Source organism: Barbus barbus (genome assembly GCF_936440315.1).
Source record: "Barbus barbus genome assembly, chromosome: 27".
Taxonomy (NCBI): Eukaryota; Metazoa; Chordata; class Actinopteri; order Cypriniformes; family Cyprinidae; genus Barbus; species Barbus barbus.
Window position 1 is genome coordinate 21,627,715 of NC_136755.1, and position 15,527 is coordinate 21,643,241.

The following is a 15,527-nucleotide window of genomic DNA, read 5'->3' on the forward strand; positions in this document are numbered from 1 at the left end:
AGGGTGCGAGAGGTCCCGGGTTCAAATCCCGGACGAGCCCGCGTTTGCGTAATTTTTGCATAATTGCATGACCTTATATTAATAACGACAAATACTGCAATAATTCATACAATACTGTACAACACAAAAGAGAACTGGAATGTACAGATAAATAAAACATAATGGTTGTCATATTTATCTATCCATCCATCCTTAAACTGATAAGCTTCAATCTTTTAAAGTATATATTTATTATTAATATCATACTTGCACTTATAAGAAAATCACTGGATGTAATCTTAAAGCTGGTTGTAGACTGTACAATCTCATTGCATAATCTAATAATCTACACATTCTGCATATCAAACCAATAGTGAAATAAAAACAACAAAATACATTTTTAATTTAATACTGTAATATATACTCTTTATAAAAAGACATTTGTGACATAAAAATGAAAACACGATATAAGCTAAAAATATTTCACACTGGTACAAGTCGAGAGGGAATATGTATATTTGCACTTTATGCACAACATCTTCATTCTATTTTGGAGCGCACCACATTTATATAGTCATAGATGGTGTTTTAATACAGTGTTAGATCTACTACCTCTCCTTAGGCTTCACATACTTAGAAAAGCGTGACTGTTTTTATGTTTCTAATAGACAAAGCTGCATATGAGCCAAACACACGTTTGAAATGATCTCCAGTCACCTGTGCTCAAAAAAAAAAAAAAATTCTACCAAAACGGCATAATCAAGGCTGGTTAATTTGATTTCACATTGTGAGCCACACAACAGCACAAGTCTGATGAAAAGAAGCATCATCCAAACACTTCCAGCTCGAATTGGACGGAATTAATCAGCGATCACACTTACTTATTCCAATTAGAACATACTTCTTTTTCAGACCTCCTTGTCTAACTCATGCAGGCTGGAACTGTGACTAAATTAATCAATCTAACGTGATGAAAAGCCAACCGCAATCTCTGACACTGAATGCGTAAAGCTTGTACTTTTCACAACAATTTACAAAATTGGTTTACGTATGAAGCGGCAAGGAAGCGATAACATAAGATAAGGCAGATCAGAGTCGTAGATAACATCTGAGATGAAAACACGTACTTAAAGCGTTCACGTAAGTTAAACAACATGAATTGTATGTGAAAATAAAAAAGGTGCTTGTGTGGTATCATAAAGTGTTTGACAATCGCAGTGTGCATCGTACACACTCTCGTCCTAGGCGCGTGTGGTTCTAGCTCAGCAGTATAACAGTCAGCTGTCAGAGTTAGCATATAAAACCATAGCTTAGTCTTGCTGGGCCAGTGTTGGAAGGGTAACAAGGCGGACGTCTGGGGACAGACAGGAGACTGCAGAAGTAGCGCCGCAGGTAACTGTACACCGGCCTTTTGCCGCTAACCTCCTTTTGCAAAGCTGGCACGGGAAATAATCTCCTCACCGCATTATGTCACGCAGCCCCGGAGGATTACAGACACGCCTGTGAGACGTGACATTGCAAAGTCCACATATGGAAGGCCAAAAACACATGAATTTTAACACATCAACAACACGTTAAATACGCATATTTAACCTGTTGTTGAAGTGTTAAAATTAAAAATTTTGGCCATTTTGGCCTTCCATAGTCCTCAAGCATTTACGCGAGCATCCACGCAGGTGCTCAGTCCGGGCCTAGCCTGTCACTTTTAGGGGTTTAACATGGCTCAAGAACAGCACAGTGATTTGAAAAGGCAGTTGTTAAGCTTTGGGCTATACTAATAGCTAGGTACGTTCGCAAAGTAACACGACCTGGAGTCAGTGTAGGAAACAAGTAACAACCCTCTTGAATTGTGCTCAGGGTGGGATACACCATACCAAAGAGGCCTGGGTCAAGTTTCAGTGGCCTTTTAAGGCCCGAGTCAAGTTTTTGATGGTTCCAAATATAAACTACGCAAAATGTCATTTCAACGCCGGGAGCTAAATACATGCCTCCTGACAAGAAAAAAATAGCAAATTCAGTGGATTCAAACAAGCCATTGTCTTCCTAAACAGAACAAGTGATCTGGATTAAAATATGGATAATTCTCAAAAGGTCGTGGTTAATTATTGTTAACCCTTGTGCCCTGAACTCTGATTTCTACGTTCTGCTACTTCAGATTTAAAGGGACAATTTACTCCAAAATAAAAATGCTTATCTTTATGACTCTGTAGTCATACAGTGTCCAAATGCTGTTTTGGACCCCATTGACTTTCACTGTAAGGACAAAAACATTCTTCAAAATATCTTATTTTGTGTCCCACTGAAAAACAGAAGTCATACACGTTTGGAACAATGATTTCCACGGACCATTTTGACAAATGATGACAAATTAAATTTTTGGGCAAACTGTCCCTTTAAACTACCATGCGACTCTGGGGCATAATAAAACCTCACATGGTCATTACTGTCATCCCATCATGACACAGGGAATCCCCAGGAAGAGTTTAGAAGAGGACAAAAATTGAAACGGTGAACTGTAGGAGGAAGGCAAATGGGTAAAGTTGCTGCGGTAAGCTCAGGATGAAGCGGATCACCTGCTTTCAGCTTGAGAGTGCAAAATGTTCAGGTAGGAAATAACATAATACATATAAATCGTCATCAAGTAACTTTTAGCAATGCAAGTCCCCGCAGACACACCACTTGAAACGACTGTCCCGATCCATTCAGTTTATGGGGGGGGGGTGTGTCTAGTGTCATGTCCTGAATGATGAAAAAATCTTGATTTCAATGAAAGTTCATGAATATCACCACAGAGACTGTAAAAAAAAAAAAAAAAAAAAACACAGGCACCCTAGTCAAAACCAAAGGACAGGGTGTCCGGGAAGTTGATCTTGTCCAATAATTATTCCCAAACGTTTCCATGCTAATCCCAGAGCAGTGGGGATGCCCTGGGTTACGTCAGCTTATTGTGAAAATGACTGGAAATTATTACTTAAAAAAAAAAAAAACATCCAGTTTCTCAGTTACTTTTATTTGTGTGTGTGTGTTGTTTGCTAGGATCAGGAGAGGGTCATAAGGCCACCATGGTGCAGGGGTGTTTGAGTTTGCAGGGCAGGACACCCCTGTTGAGCTGGTAGAACTCTACCAGATGGATCAGGTCTGTGAACTTGGTAGAGCCATCATCCAGGCTAAAAAAGACCTGGCCGTCCTCCTCAAACTGCCAGAGAGAGAAAGAGGTGAGAATAAGACTGATTTTCAAATCACTGAATCAATTTTTCAATCATAAACTCTCCTGTTAAGGAGACAATCTTACAAATAAAAACATTCAGCATTTTATATAAATAATATAAAAATTATAAATGTGGTATTATTTTCTTAAATATTTATTATTATATATTATTTATTATTTATACATTATATATTATGTAAATTGTGTATACTATACATATTAAATACATTCAGCATTTTGCATAATAATATACAAATTATACATTTATTACACATAATTAAGAATGTATTTACTAATTAAGTACACATAGGCCTAATATTATAATTAACAAAAAACACTTTATATTAATATTTCTTTTAATAAATCATGCCTCATTTTCAGCTACAACAATGTTTTATACACTGCAAATTCACTAAAATGCACAAAATATAAATATAATATACAATATTTACATATAAATCAAATTTGTTTTCACAAAATTTAAATTATTTTTTTAATTAATAAAAAAAAAAAAAAGTAACCTAAAATGTTTTGACATCTAAATTCTCATGTACCTCTTTCAATCACTGTCTGTAATCACGGTAAATTACACCTTTTATAAGTATAAGGTAACATGACAAAAAAAAAAGTTTGCCCTGCTCTTTATATACTTGAATAAGCATTAATACACTCATGACTCACAGGTAAAATCTGGAAGTGCTTAATCTTCTGATGATGGCACAGCGTGAGAACAAATGCTTTTGGGTTGCTCTGGCTGTCTCTCAACAGGAATAACCTGCGAGACATAAGACTGATTAATATCACTGCCCACTTATAAAACAGCAATTCATATTGCCTATAAATGTGGAAAGTGTCATACCCATCAACTTGGCCCTGCTGCATAATCATCCTGTGGGACTCCTCTCTCATAATGCGGCCATGGAACCATAACTGTGTCCTGTGGATCACTGAGGACATAAACGCAAAGTCCACATTTACCGGCATGAAATATTGTTATTTCTATTCAAGTACCTCTTAAATCAACTGGTGTTGAAGATGCTGACGAATTGTAAGCAAATGCTGCGACACTCACCTGAGCTTAATGGCGAGGGATGTAGAGGACTGGGGCTTCCCAAAATATTCATTCTCGGACTCCGCTTCTGTACAGAGATTTTAAACATTGTTATAAATGCATTAAAAAAATGATAAACCCTAATTCATTGCCTGAGTATACATGTATCTAACTACTCACTCTCCAAGTGTGTCCCTCTTCCATGGCAGCGCTCTGAGCCTCCACAGGGTTGTCAATCACACGACCGGTACTTCCTGAGAAATCCATGGCCACCAGTGAATTCTCAGACACACTCCGCTACAGTAAAAACAATATTACACTTGATCAGTTGTTTATTACATAAGCATTCATTTATGTGTAGAAATAACTCCAACAGGTAGTCCTTAAAAACAACCTGCTATGATCAGCATTAAACCTCTCTAATTAAACCACTAAAGCCTTATTAAATACCTTCTAAATGAATCCCTACAGCAACCCCTGTATTCATACATTTCCCCTGCATGAAATTCCCAATGCAAATCAGCATCAAGGAATCTATAGCCGCACGCTTCATTAGCACGCTGTTCATACTGTTATGTTCAGATTAAGTGAGCTCTCAGCAAGAGCGTTCCTCAAAAGCACACGGGGTGCATGTAATACCAGGTGAACTCACAGAAAGCAGCACATTTAAACCAAGTGCACTAGAGAGTCAGCACTGAGTAACATATTAATGTGTTTCTTACCACAGGTGTGGTGAAGTTTGATACGGCAGTCTTTCTCTGGTGTGGGCTCTTGTAGTTCTGATATAGGAGAATTCCAAACTGGAAAAAATAAACAAAGAGTGTTTGTCTGGGTTAACAAGAATGGACAAGAGTGTGAGTGGGAGATATCTATAGATATAGGGACAGCTTGTTCACAACAAATCTCTAGTAATTAAATAGGAAAATCTAGAATGTTCATTAACAATAATAATTGTATATAGTATTATAATAAGATTTCTAGAAAAAATAAAAATAAATAAACAAACAAAAATTAAAAATTAAAATTTGGTGCATGCTGAATAATAACTTTGGGAGGAAATAATCCAACAAATGGCTCACTTATAGCCGTCTAGTACACTGCTTTTCAAAGGTCTCGAGTCAGTAAGATTTAAATAAATAAGTAAATACATTATTTGGCCAGGATGCATTAAATTGTCCGAAACTGACACTAAAGACAATTCTAATGTTACAAATATAACCTCAAATAAATGTCAAAATATACAAATGAACAAATTTCTTCATCTCAGAATCCTGAAAAAAGTTGTATCTTGATGAAAATATTAAGCAGCACAACTATTTTAATGATAATAATGAGGAATGAACACAAAATTTGAATTTTAGAATGATTTCTGAAGGTTTGTGGGGCACTGAAGACTGGACTAATGGTGGCTGAAAATTCAGCGTTACCATTAGAGGAAAAAAATGACATTTTAAAACATATTAACATATAAAATGGTTCTTTTAAATTGTAATAATAATTGTTCTGTTTTTACTGTATACCTTGAGCAGTCTGAAAGCAGTCATCCAGCACGTTCGGCTCTGCTCGTCCTCGGCACACAGCATCTTCAACTCCTTCAGTTCCGTCCTGCCCTTACTGGGCTGTCAATCAAGCAAGATATCTACTGTCAAATCAAGGCACTCAAATTAATAAGGACTAGCATGCACTGTACCAGCTGAGGCATGGGTAGTTATTTAAATCCTGCTCACCTTAATGCAGAATTGGTAGTCTGTGGGCGCGTTGTGCATCTTTCTGCCTGTTGTCACAGTGAAAATATTGCTCTCCTCTAAGTCCGAGAGCAACTGCAGGTGCCTTGGCTCCTAAACAACCCAGGTTATTCATCACAATACAACTCCCAAAGACAGATCTACATAGTGACGGCTATGAAAAGTGAAAACTGGTATCCTGAAATCCTTCATTTGCCATTATTCTAAATTAGTTTGACGCATTTTTTTTTTATGTTTTACAAATCTCAAACTGCTGTTGGGTTATTTTGATTAGGTAAAAAAATAACAAAGCTAACAAATACAATAAAAACACGTTAACATAATAAAAAACATGATTTTTGAAAAAAAAAAAAAAAAAAAAAAAAAAAAAAACAGTTATCTGTTTTTGCAAATAAACTCTTCATCTATTAAGGCCTTTTCACACTGAACATGAAAATTCGTCGCAAATGTTTGGTGCGATGACGCCCTTGAATCGAAACAATCGATCCCTATGGGGCTATAGATAGTTTGTGTTTCTGATGTAGAACCAAACTTTATTTATCTTAATTTATTTATCTGTAACTTGAGCGGCGGACCTTATACGAGACACCCATCTGAGGAAAAATGCATTGCTGGTCGGCGCCACCTAGTGTGCAGGTCTGAATTAGCAGAAGTGAAATTTGAATTTGCTCGATGTGAAAGCACCATTCGTCTGCATTTCGCCTCACTTTTTCACAACACAATGTGAAACGGCCTTAAATATTACTAAAAAATAACAATAATAATTAGTACTGATAAAATTACAATTAAGCTCCTTGCAACATTACAATAACAAATATTTAATAAATATTTATTTGAAATTATATATAAAAAAAAATAATCCCAGGCTTTCAATGTATACTTTAACTTTTGGACTGCACTGTATGTATTTGCAAGCAAGTTTAGGAATAATAGATGCATAACAGCCATCTATAGTTGTAAAAACACTGATATGCTCACAAATACATGTACAATTTAAAGACTTGAAGTAATATTCTATTAAAAAGAAGCTTGCCTTTGACATTCCTTTAGTAGAGCAGTACAATCCAGAACGGCGCAAGAACATGTAGAGCTTTTTCCAGGACTTGCGGCCCGTTTCTTTCATATAAAGGAAGCCCTGGATCTCTGGACAGCTGCTGGAATTCAAGAAATTCTGTACAGGAGGAGAAAAAAAAGCTGAGGACCCTATCTGGAAAATGAGTTCTTCAAACCTGAATGCCTTTCATGCTTCAATAACGTGGCCTCTTTGCTATCACAAGACATGATTATGCACTTCAAAAGCTGTTTGAATCCACTAAAATGCTCATTCAGCTGCAAAAGTGTGACGCACAGGTTCATAATGTGGGCTAATCCAGATTTTGCTGTGTCACAGATCCATTTGCGTCTCTTCCTCACCTGTAAGAGCTGTGACTGTGGGATAGAGCCATTAGTTTCCTGACACCACGCTACCATCTGCTCCGGAAAGAAGTTCTGTGAGAGGAAGATAAAGGATGAGAGGTAAGAAAAGACTGTCTGCATTGAACATATGCCAGCAGTTCACAAGAAACGTAAATGGAACAACCAGTGCGTGTATGAACTAGGGTTTGAATGATTAGTAAGGAAGCCATAATTAATCTGTTTTTAGGATCACCTGACCAAGATCAGATGCCTTTCTTAGTAGGCACTTACATAAGATGATTGTTACTAGCCTGAGCACAAAAGAAAGGAACAAACTGAATTTGTTACAAAGGTTTGCACATGCAAATTTTTAAAAAGTTAAGAGAATTCTATTCTGCCCGTAATTATTTATAATTACTACTGTTTATACAAATGGCATGATGGAAATGATAGTTTGTATCAATCTATTGGATTAAACATGTTAGGTGATCTATTCTGACTACATTTTGATTACTTTTGATATATTCCATTCTATGTTATCAACATCACGAAGTGTATTAAACATTACATTTTTTTTATGAATGAGCTTGAAGACTATAAATGAAGACTTTCAAAATACATAAAGCAGTAGAATTTTGAAAAGGAAAATTTTATAGACAATAAAAAATCTAATTATGAACAAATTACTGCCTTTGTGTCAATAATACTATGAAATCATGTAATCTATAAAAAGGTAACTAATGTGATTATGACATTTTAAACTGCAATATAATCTAATTACAAGTATTTAATTTTGGAGTTTGATTACATATCCAGATTACATTAAATCAGTTCCTACCCAGCACTGTGTGTGTGGGGTCCTGGTAAAGCACATGTTATGGGTACAAAATGTCCCCACAAAGATAACAATATCCAAAATCATTGTCCTTATGGGGACATTTTTTTGGTCCCCATGAGGAAACAAGCTTATAAAAATCATACAGAATTAAGTTTTTTTTTTTGAAAATCTAAAAATGCAGAAAGTTTCCTATAAGGGGTAGGTTTACATGTAGGTTTGGTTTGGTTCTCAAACCTGTCCCGTACCCCTAGCCCTGCACATTTCGTATGTCTCCATCTATCACACCTGATTCAACTCATCAGCTCATTAGTGGAGACTGCAAGACATGAAGTGGGCGTGTCAGATATAGGGAGGCACAAAATGTGCAGTGCAGAGAGAGAGAGAGAGAGAGAGATTAACTTATTTATTTAGCTTATTTACTTGTTTATTTTTAAAATGTAACATTTGTAAAATAGATCCACTCACTGTATTTCTCTATATTCTCTATATAACCTTTTAATTGATTAATTATATATTTACATGATTGCGTCATGAACTCGTGCATTATTCTGGTAATTACAATAATACTCAATTGTCATCGTTTAAAATAACATGTTATAACAATCAAGGGATGTTCTCTTCAGCTTTTGGGGAGAAAATGACAAACTCTGATTTTGTTAATATTGTATATAGTTCTAATATAATTATATTACTTAAGACATCGAAATCCAAAATCCTACACTCCTCCAAACTACAGAGTGCTACGTATACCATCAATCAAACAGCCTAATGTTAAAAACGGAGGAGATTCAGGAGGATTCATAGTTTGGTTGAAAGACCACCTGTGGCAGTATATTCAGCCTGTGAAAAAGGGAAAAACACATTTGGATAAAACTTAAAAAAAGAGATTTTGTGTTTAGATGAGGACTTGTACCTATGTGCCACATATATCCCCCCACATGAGTCGCCTTATTACATAGACTATACGCCTTATCTTCTCAACCTTACAGTCAGAGATAATATACTTTCAGTCTCTAGGCCCAGTTTTGTTAATGGGGGATCTGAACACTATAACAGGGAGAGAAGCGGACTACATTAGTTCAGGATGGAGATAAATATATTAACAGTTCATAAACGTACCAACAAAAACGATTTACTAAAGGCACGACAGAATTATGACAACACTGTAAACAGACATGGAAAACAGGTCCTGCAGCTCTGCAAAAGCCTGGGTCTGTACATAGTTAATGGCAGAATAAAGGGTAATTCTCTGGGTCGACTCACCTACTGCTCCTATCTGGGCAGCAGCACAGTAGATTACGCTATTACAGATCCACACCAAAGTAAAATCAACTATTTCACAGTGATGCCACAGCTACCGTTATCAGATCACAGTCACATAGTCCTCAGTTTGAATAGGTCAGTGAATCTTCTGCCATCTTCAAAGCAAAAAGTTAAACTGTACCACCTCCCCTCCAAATTTATATGGAATAAAGACAGTCCTGCCCAATATCAAGCCGAGCTCCACAGCACTCATGTGGAGAACATGATAGGCTCATTTCTACTGACTTCATTTGGTGAAGAGAAGAAAACAATCAATTTAGCAACAGAACAATTTTTCTACAGTGGTTAGAAAAGCCCTGAGAAAAAGAAAACATTACAGATGTAAAAAAGAAATTGCTGAAGCTGGTTGGTTTGATAAAGAATGCCAAAAAATAAGAAAAGAATTACGATCATTATCAAATAAAAAATACAGAGACCCTGCAAACCAACAAACACGAGCCACATATCAACAAACCCTTAAAAAATACAAGTCACTGCTAATACAGAAAAAAGCTGATCACATGAAAATAAAGATAACAAGATTGAGGAGGCAGTCGATCAAAATTCTTTTTGGGAATTATGGAATAATTTAGATAAATCCAAAGAAGCTAAACACATTCCCATCCATGACCCAAACATCTGGACTGAACATTTCGGAAAACTCTATTCACAAAATGAACCAACCGTTACCCAAATAAATCTGACCTCCAAATTACATGACCTAGAATTCACCACAAAAGATGAGCTAAACCATTTAGACAAACCCATATCATTAAATGAACTAATAGGCAAAATTAAATCCCTAAAAAATAAAAAATCCTGTGGCTTGGATGGAATATCTAATGAGATGCTGAAACACAGCAGCTCCAAATTGAAAGACGCTATTCTGAAAATATTCAATCTCGTATTAAAATCAGGACACTTTCCTGAAATCTGGAAAGAAAATCTAATAACTCCAATTTTTAAACAAGGTGAGAAGTACGACCCAAACAATTATAGAGGCATCACAGTATAGCCAATCCTCTCTATAAGCAGAATACGCAAGCTGCGTAGGGCCCCCAAAAGACCCTTGCTCTCAAAGATGTTTTAATTTTAGTTTAATTTAAGTCTAGGATCGGCACTGCATCACACACTGTAAGAAAAAAAGTTGAGCCAATTTAAAATTAAGGCAACCAGCTTCAGTGGATTTTTGAGTGTTGTTTTAAGTTTATACATCAAAAAGTTGAGAATCTCCTACAAAAATAAGTTGAGAGAACTCAAATATCTGCTGAAGCTGGTTGCCTTAATTTTAAATTGGCTCAACTTTTTTTCTTTTTTTTTTTTTTACAGTGCAGTCAGCAGTAACCTCGGAAAACTATTCTGCTCTATTATTAATGACAGATTAGTTCAGTTCATTCAAGAACACAAAATTTCTAAACAACTGTCAAATTGGATTTATGCCAAAACAGAGAACATCAGATCACATTTACACACTCCACACACTCATACAAAAATACCTTCAGCAGACAAAACAAGGAAAAATATTTGGCTGCTTCATTGATTTCCAAAAAGCGGTATGGCACAATGGACTTTTCCTAAAACTTATCCAAAGTGGAATAGGAGGAAAGACATATGACATCATAAAGGACATATACAACGGGAACAATTGCCGTGCCAAAATCAATGACAAACGAACTGACTATTTCAGTCAGACCAGAGGAGTCCGTCAAGGCTGCAGCCTCAGCCCGACTCTATTTAATATCTATATTAACGAACTGGCATCAGCACTTGATAATTCCTCTTGTCCTGGTCTGATCGTCGAGGGCAGAGAAATCAAATGTCTCCTGTATGCAGATGATCTTCTGTTGCTGTCGCCTCATGAAGAGGGGTTGCACCAAAGCCTCTCCATTTTGGAAAAGTACAGTAATGATTGGGCCTTACAAATAAACATGGAGAAGTCAAAAATCATGATCTTTCAGAAAAAGCCTCGTCTTGCTGACAAAAAATATGAGTTTACAATTGGGGGAACAATTATTAATCATGTCGTTATAATTATTTGGGAGAACAAGTTCACAGAATAATTAATATAAACATGATTAGAAGTTGATATTGTCATTTGAAATGTAACAAAGCTTAAAGAGTTTGGAATAAGTACATAAAATTATTTATTTGTCAAAGGGCAGTCATTTTCTTTAAATCTATCAGTTACGGTTGCTTCCGGGCGACCGGAGTCTCTGAAGCTTTCTCACCTCCGCTCTATTGCTATGACTCTTTAGGATTGTAGCGTCTTCTCATTGGTTTGCTCGCATGCGGTTGATTTAATGCAAGAGGTAAGCTGTCCACGAAGAGCTCGCCCAAGTGGAAAAATGCACCGTTACTATCAGATCTCGACTGCTGAATATTGTGTTTGATGAAAAACCAACTCAACTAAAATCACAAGAAAAAAAACGCTGTAACTGTATATTTTTATGTTTTCTCAAGCAAAGCAAATTTTAAAAGTCCACTGAAAACTAATCTTCTTACATTTTTGGTTATAGACAACGTATGTTGAAGATATACGTTACTGTCAACATGCCTAATGGTAAATAATAATAAAAAAATTATAAAAAAGTGGGCTATATAAAATTTAGAAAATAACAAACATCAGGAAAAAAAAGAAACCTAAATCTATTCTGAACATTAAGATGTTATTGTTCCCTTTGTTTTGCATATGCTCGTGTTGCTTACAGTTAAAGTCGCTTCAGAAGCATCCCAGAATCTCGTGGTCACGCAAATCCAGTTGCTTTGCGTGGAGGACGGAACAAAACGTCATCGGAGCCGTAAGGGGTAACGGTACCAGGCTAATACAATAATAAAAGGCAGCTTTTAAATTAACATTCAATTAAAAAACAAAAGTTTTTCTTTGGCCAGATTATGGTCTACACTTTCTTAATAGCATAAACATACGCTTTACTCCATTCAAACATTATCTGGAATGCCACTGTATCTGTCACTGCAACTTCCTGAACAGGCGAACACACACAAAAATGAAATCTGCGTGTCTGTCTGCCTGATGAAAAAATGAATTTAAAACACGTTCATATTTTAGAGAATATTTGCATCACTAATGATTTCTCTCATCCACCCGAGACCCACCCACAATTAATTAGAATGTATTTTTTATTACATGACCCACCCGACCCGCCGATATGATTTGACGCGGATACACCCGCCATCCGCGCATCACTAATACACACACACACACACGTATCTATCTATCTATCTGTCTGTATGTAATGTATGTGTGTGTATATATATATATAAAGTGCTGTCAAACAATTAATCACGATTAATCGCATCCAAAATAACAGTTTTTGTTTACATAATATATGTGTGTGTGTATATTTATTATGTATACATAGATACACTCACATACAGCATATATTTTGGAAATATTTACATGCATATACATTTATATTTTCTATATTTTATATTATATATAAATATATTTAATATATAAACTTCATTTTTCTTAAATATATACATGCATCTATTTGTATTTATATATACATAAATATACACAGCACACATATATTATGTAAACAAAAACTGTTATTTTGGATGCGATTAATCGTTTGACAGCACTAATATATATATATATATATATATATATATATATATATATATATATATATATATATATATATATATATATATATATATATATATATATATATATATATATATATATATATACACATACATACATATATATACATACACATACATATATATATACATACACATATACTTACACACACATAAATACATATGTATGTATGTGTATATTTATATTTGTGTGTATGTGTATATATATATATATATATATATATATATATATATATATATATATATATATATATATATATACACACATACACACAAATATAAATATACACATACATACATATGTATTTATGTGTGTGTGTTATTTATATATATGGGTAGTTGACGTATCAATGTGTCTTATGGTGTGACGGAAAAATGTAAAAAATAAATAACCTCTAACATTGAAGATAAACCTCTCTCATGCTATTTTTAACTATAAAGATATATTTTTCTCATGTTTTATGTATGTTAAGTTTTTTTTCTACATTTTTGCTATGTAACACCATAGGACACAGTCCAATTTTTATTTGTCATGAAAATGACATGATTTACCCCCATTACGATGCAGTGTGATCCGATTTCGATTCGATTCGATTCAACACAATGCGATGCAATGCAATGCAGAAAATATGATCACTTTTAACGCTTCGAGGCCTGTTTCATAAAACAAGTTAACCAAATAAGCCAGGCTTATTTCAGTTATTCCGACTCATTGTCAAATGAGTTGGTTCCCTAAATCAAATTTAACATAGGCCTAGATCAAGCTTTGTCACTGTGGCAACTTATGCTGGGAAACTAACCTGGTCTATGGTAACCTGGTTTTATGACAGCTGTACCTTTTATAGTTTGCAGAACAGATAACACAACATTAGAACATTACAATCTAAAATTGCTCTTTAAAGCATTAAAATAACTAAATTAAAAGTTAAAATCACTGAATTAAAAATGAAAATAAAAGAAAATGACTTTTAACTGTTATAAGAAACACACTAACTCATTTGAGCTTAGTAATTAGTACTGTACTAGCTTACATTTTATATACCCATTACAATATTCCCTTTACAGTTACTGCTATCATAAAAATACACTAATATGTAGGTTTAAAATTCCACAAAAGACATTTAATGTGCAACAACAAATATTTTAGCAAAATGTATATTTTAATCAAAGTTATTGCGCTCCCATTCGATTGCGTTCTGTCTGTTTAGACAGTTTTTTTGTCTGTCTGTGACATGTCAGTTATGCACTGAGGAAAACACAACGTCTCAAATGCACTAAACAGCGCAGGTATATTCGCTGTTTGCCATGGTGGATCGAGCTGATCCATGATCAACATGAAGGGCTGTTTAAGAATAAGCGTGCACAAATTAGTGACATTGTGTGCCGATGCACCGAGTGAATCAGGGAATCGTCCCATCCCTAATATATACACACACACACACATACAAATATATACATATATTTACATATTGAGCCGTGACTCTTACAAGTGAAGTTACAGGAACATAAGTAATAAGAAATATGTATGAATTTACACACACACACACACACACACACACACACACACACACACACACACACACACACGCACACACACAAGCTAAAACTCATCTAAAGCTAATTTAGGTGAGTTGCATTAAGCACTTGCCAAAGCCACGGATTACCAAGAGCAGGTTAAGTGCTCTGTCAAACAGACTCGGACTAACTGGCCCAAAGATGCCTCAAGTGCTGACACACACTGTACATACCGTACTAAAGCACAGGCTCAAATAAGATTAGGCTTTTGCATGAACATTTTTTTCCAAGTGTACAAAAAGTCCATGGCTTACATAGCAGGATAAAATGTTTCACAGTGTTCACACCATAAGACGCTTACACGACACAGGTTCAAATGTGCTTGTCAAAATGCCATCAGTTAAAAGGTGTTGAGTACTGGCTTATAAGAAAAAAGCAGGTTACTTGCTTAGTGAGGTGGAACACGTACAAGCTGTGCTAGAATGACTGGAAATGGATTAACAAGGCGGTTTTTCTTGCATGCGGAACACAGGAATGTGGGAACTTCACTTTTTTAGATATTTACATATTTATAAATATATAAATAAAGATTTATAGCTTGCAGGTCATGAATCAAGTGTTCTAAGCAAGATTTTCGAGGATAATCGGACTTTAATTTCAAAGGATTTAAGCTTGAAGTGGTGGTCTTGAGAGGCAAGGAAACACATGGGTGGGCTGAAGGAGAACGGTTGCTCTCTGTGACAACTCACCAGTGGGTTTCTGAAGAACTCGTACTTGGCGTAGTTCTTCCTGAAGAGAAACTTGCTCTCTGGAGACATGCAGGCCTGTACAGGAACAACCAGTTCATGATCTTCGAGGCACCTCTCT

At 35.4% G+C, this 15,527-nt stretch overlaps 1 protein-coding gene across 5 annotated transcripts in view; it reads right to left on the reverse strand.

Moving 5' to 3' along the window:
* Positions 1-373: 373 nt before the first annotated feature.
* LOC306847103 (growth factor receptor-bound protein 10-like) overlaps positions 374-15,527 on the reverse strand; it is an 82,828-nt gene continuing 67,674 nt past the window's right edge. For all 5 annotated transcript variants that reach the window (XM_079380884.1, XM_079380880.1, XM_079380882.1 and 2 more), the window contains 11 exons: positions 15,410-15,525; positions 7,397-7,471; positions 7,017-7,154; positions 5,966-6,076; positions 5,759-5,857; positions 4,961-5,038; positions 4,419-4,535; positions 4,260-4,326; positions 4,047-4,134; positions 3,869-3,962; positions 374-3,175 (listed from right to left, as the gene is read on the reverse strand). In XM_079380884.1, the coding sequence (XP_079237010.1) occupies positions 3,029-3,175; positions 3,869-3,962; positions 4,047-4,134; positions 4,260-4,326; positions 4,419-4,535; positions 4,961-5,038; positions 5,759-5,857; positions 5,966-6,076; positions 7,017-7,154; positions 7,397-7,471; positions 15,410-15,525 (1,130 nt within the window). In that variant the 3' untranslated portion in view covers positions 374-3,028. The remainder of the gene's footprint in view (positions 3,176-3,868; positions 3,963-4,046; positions 4,135-4,259; positions 4,327-4,418; positions 4,536-4,960; positions 5,039-5,758; positions 5,858-5,965; positions 6,077-7,016; positions 7,155-7,396; positions 7,472-15,409; positions 15,526-15,527) is intronic.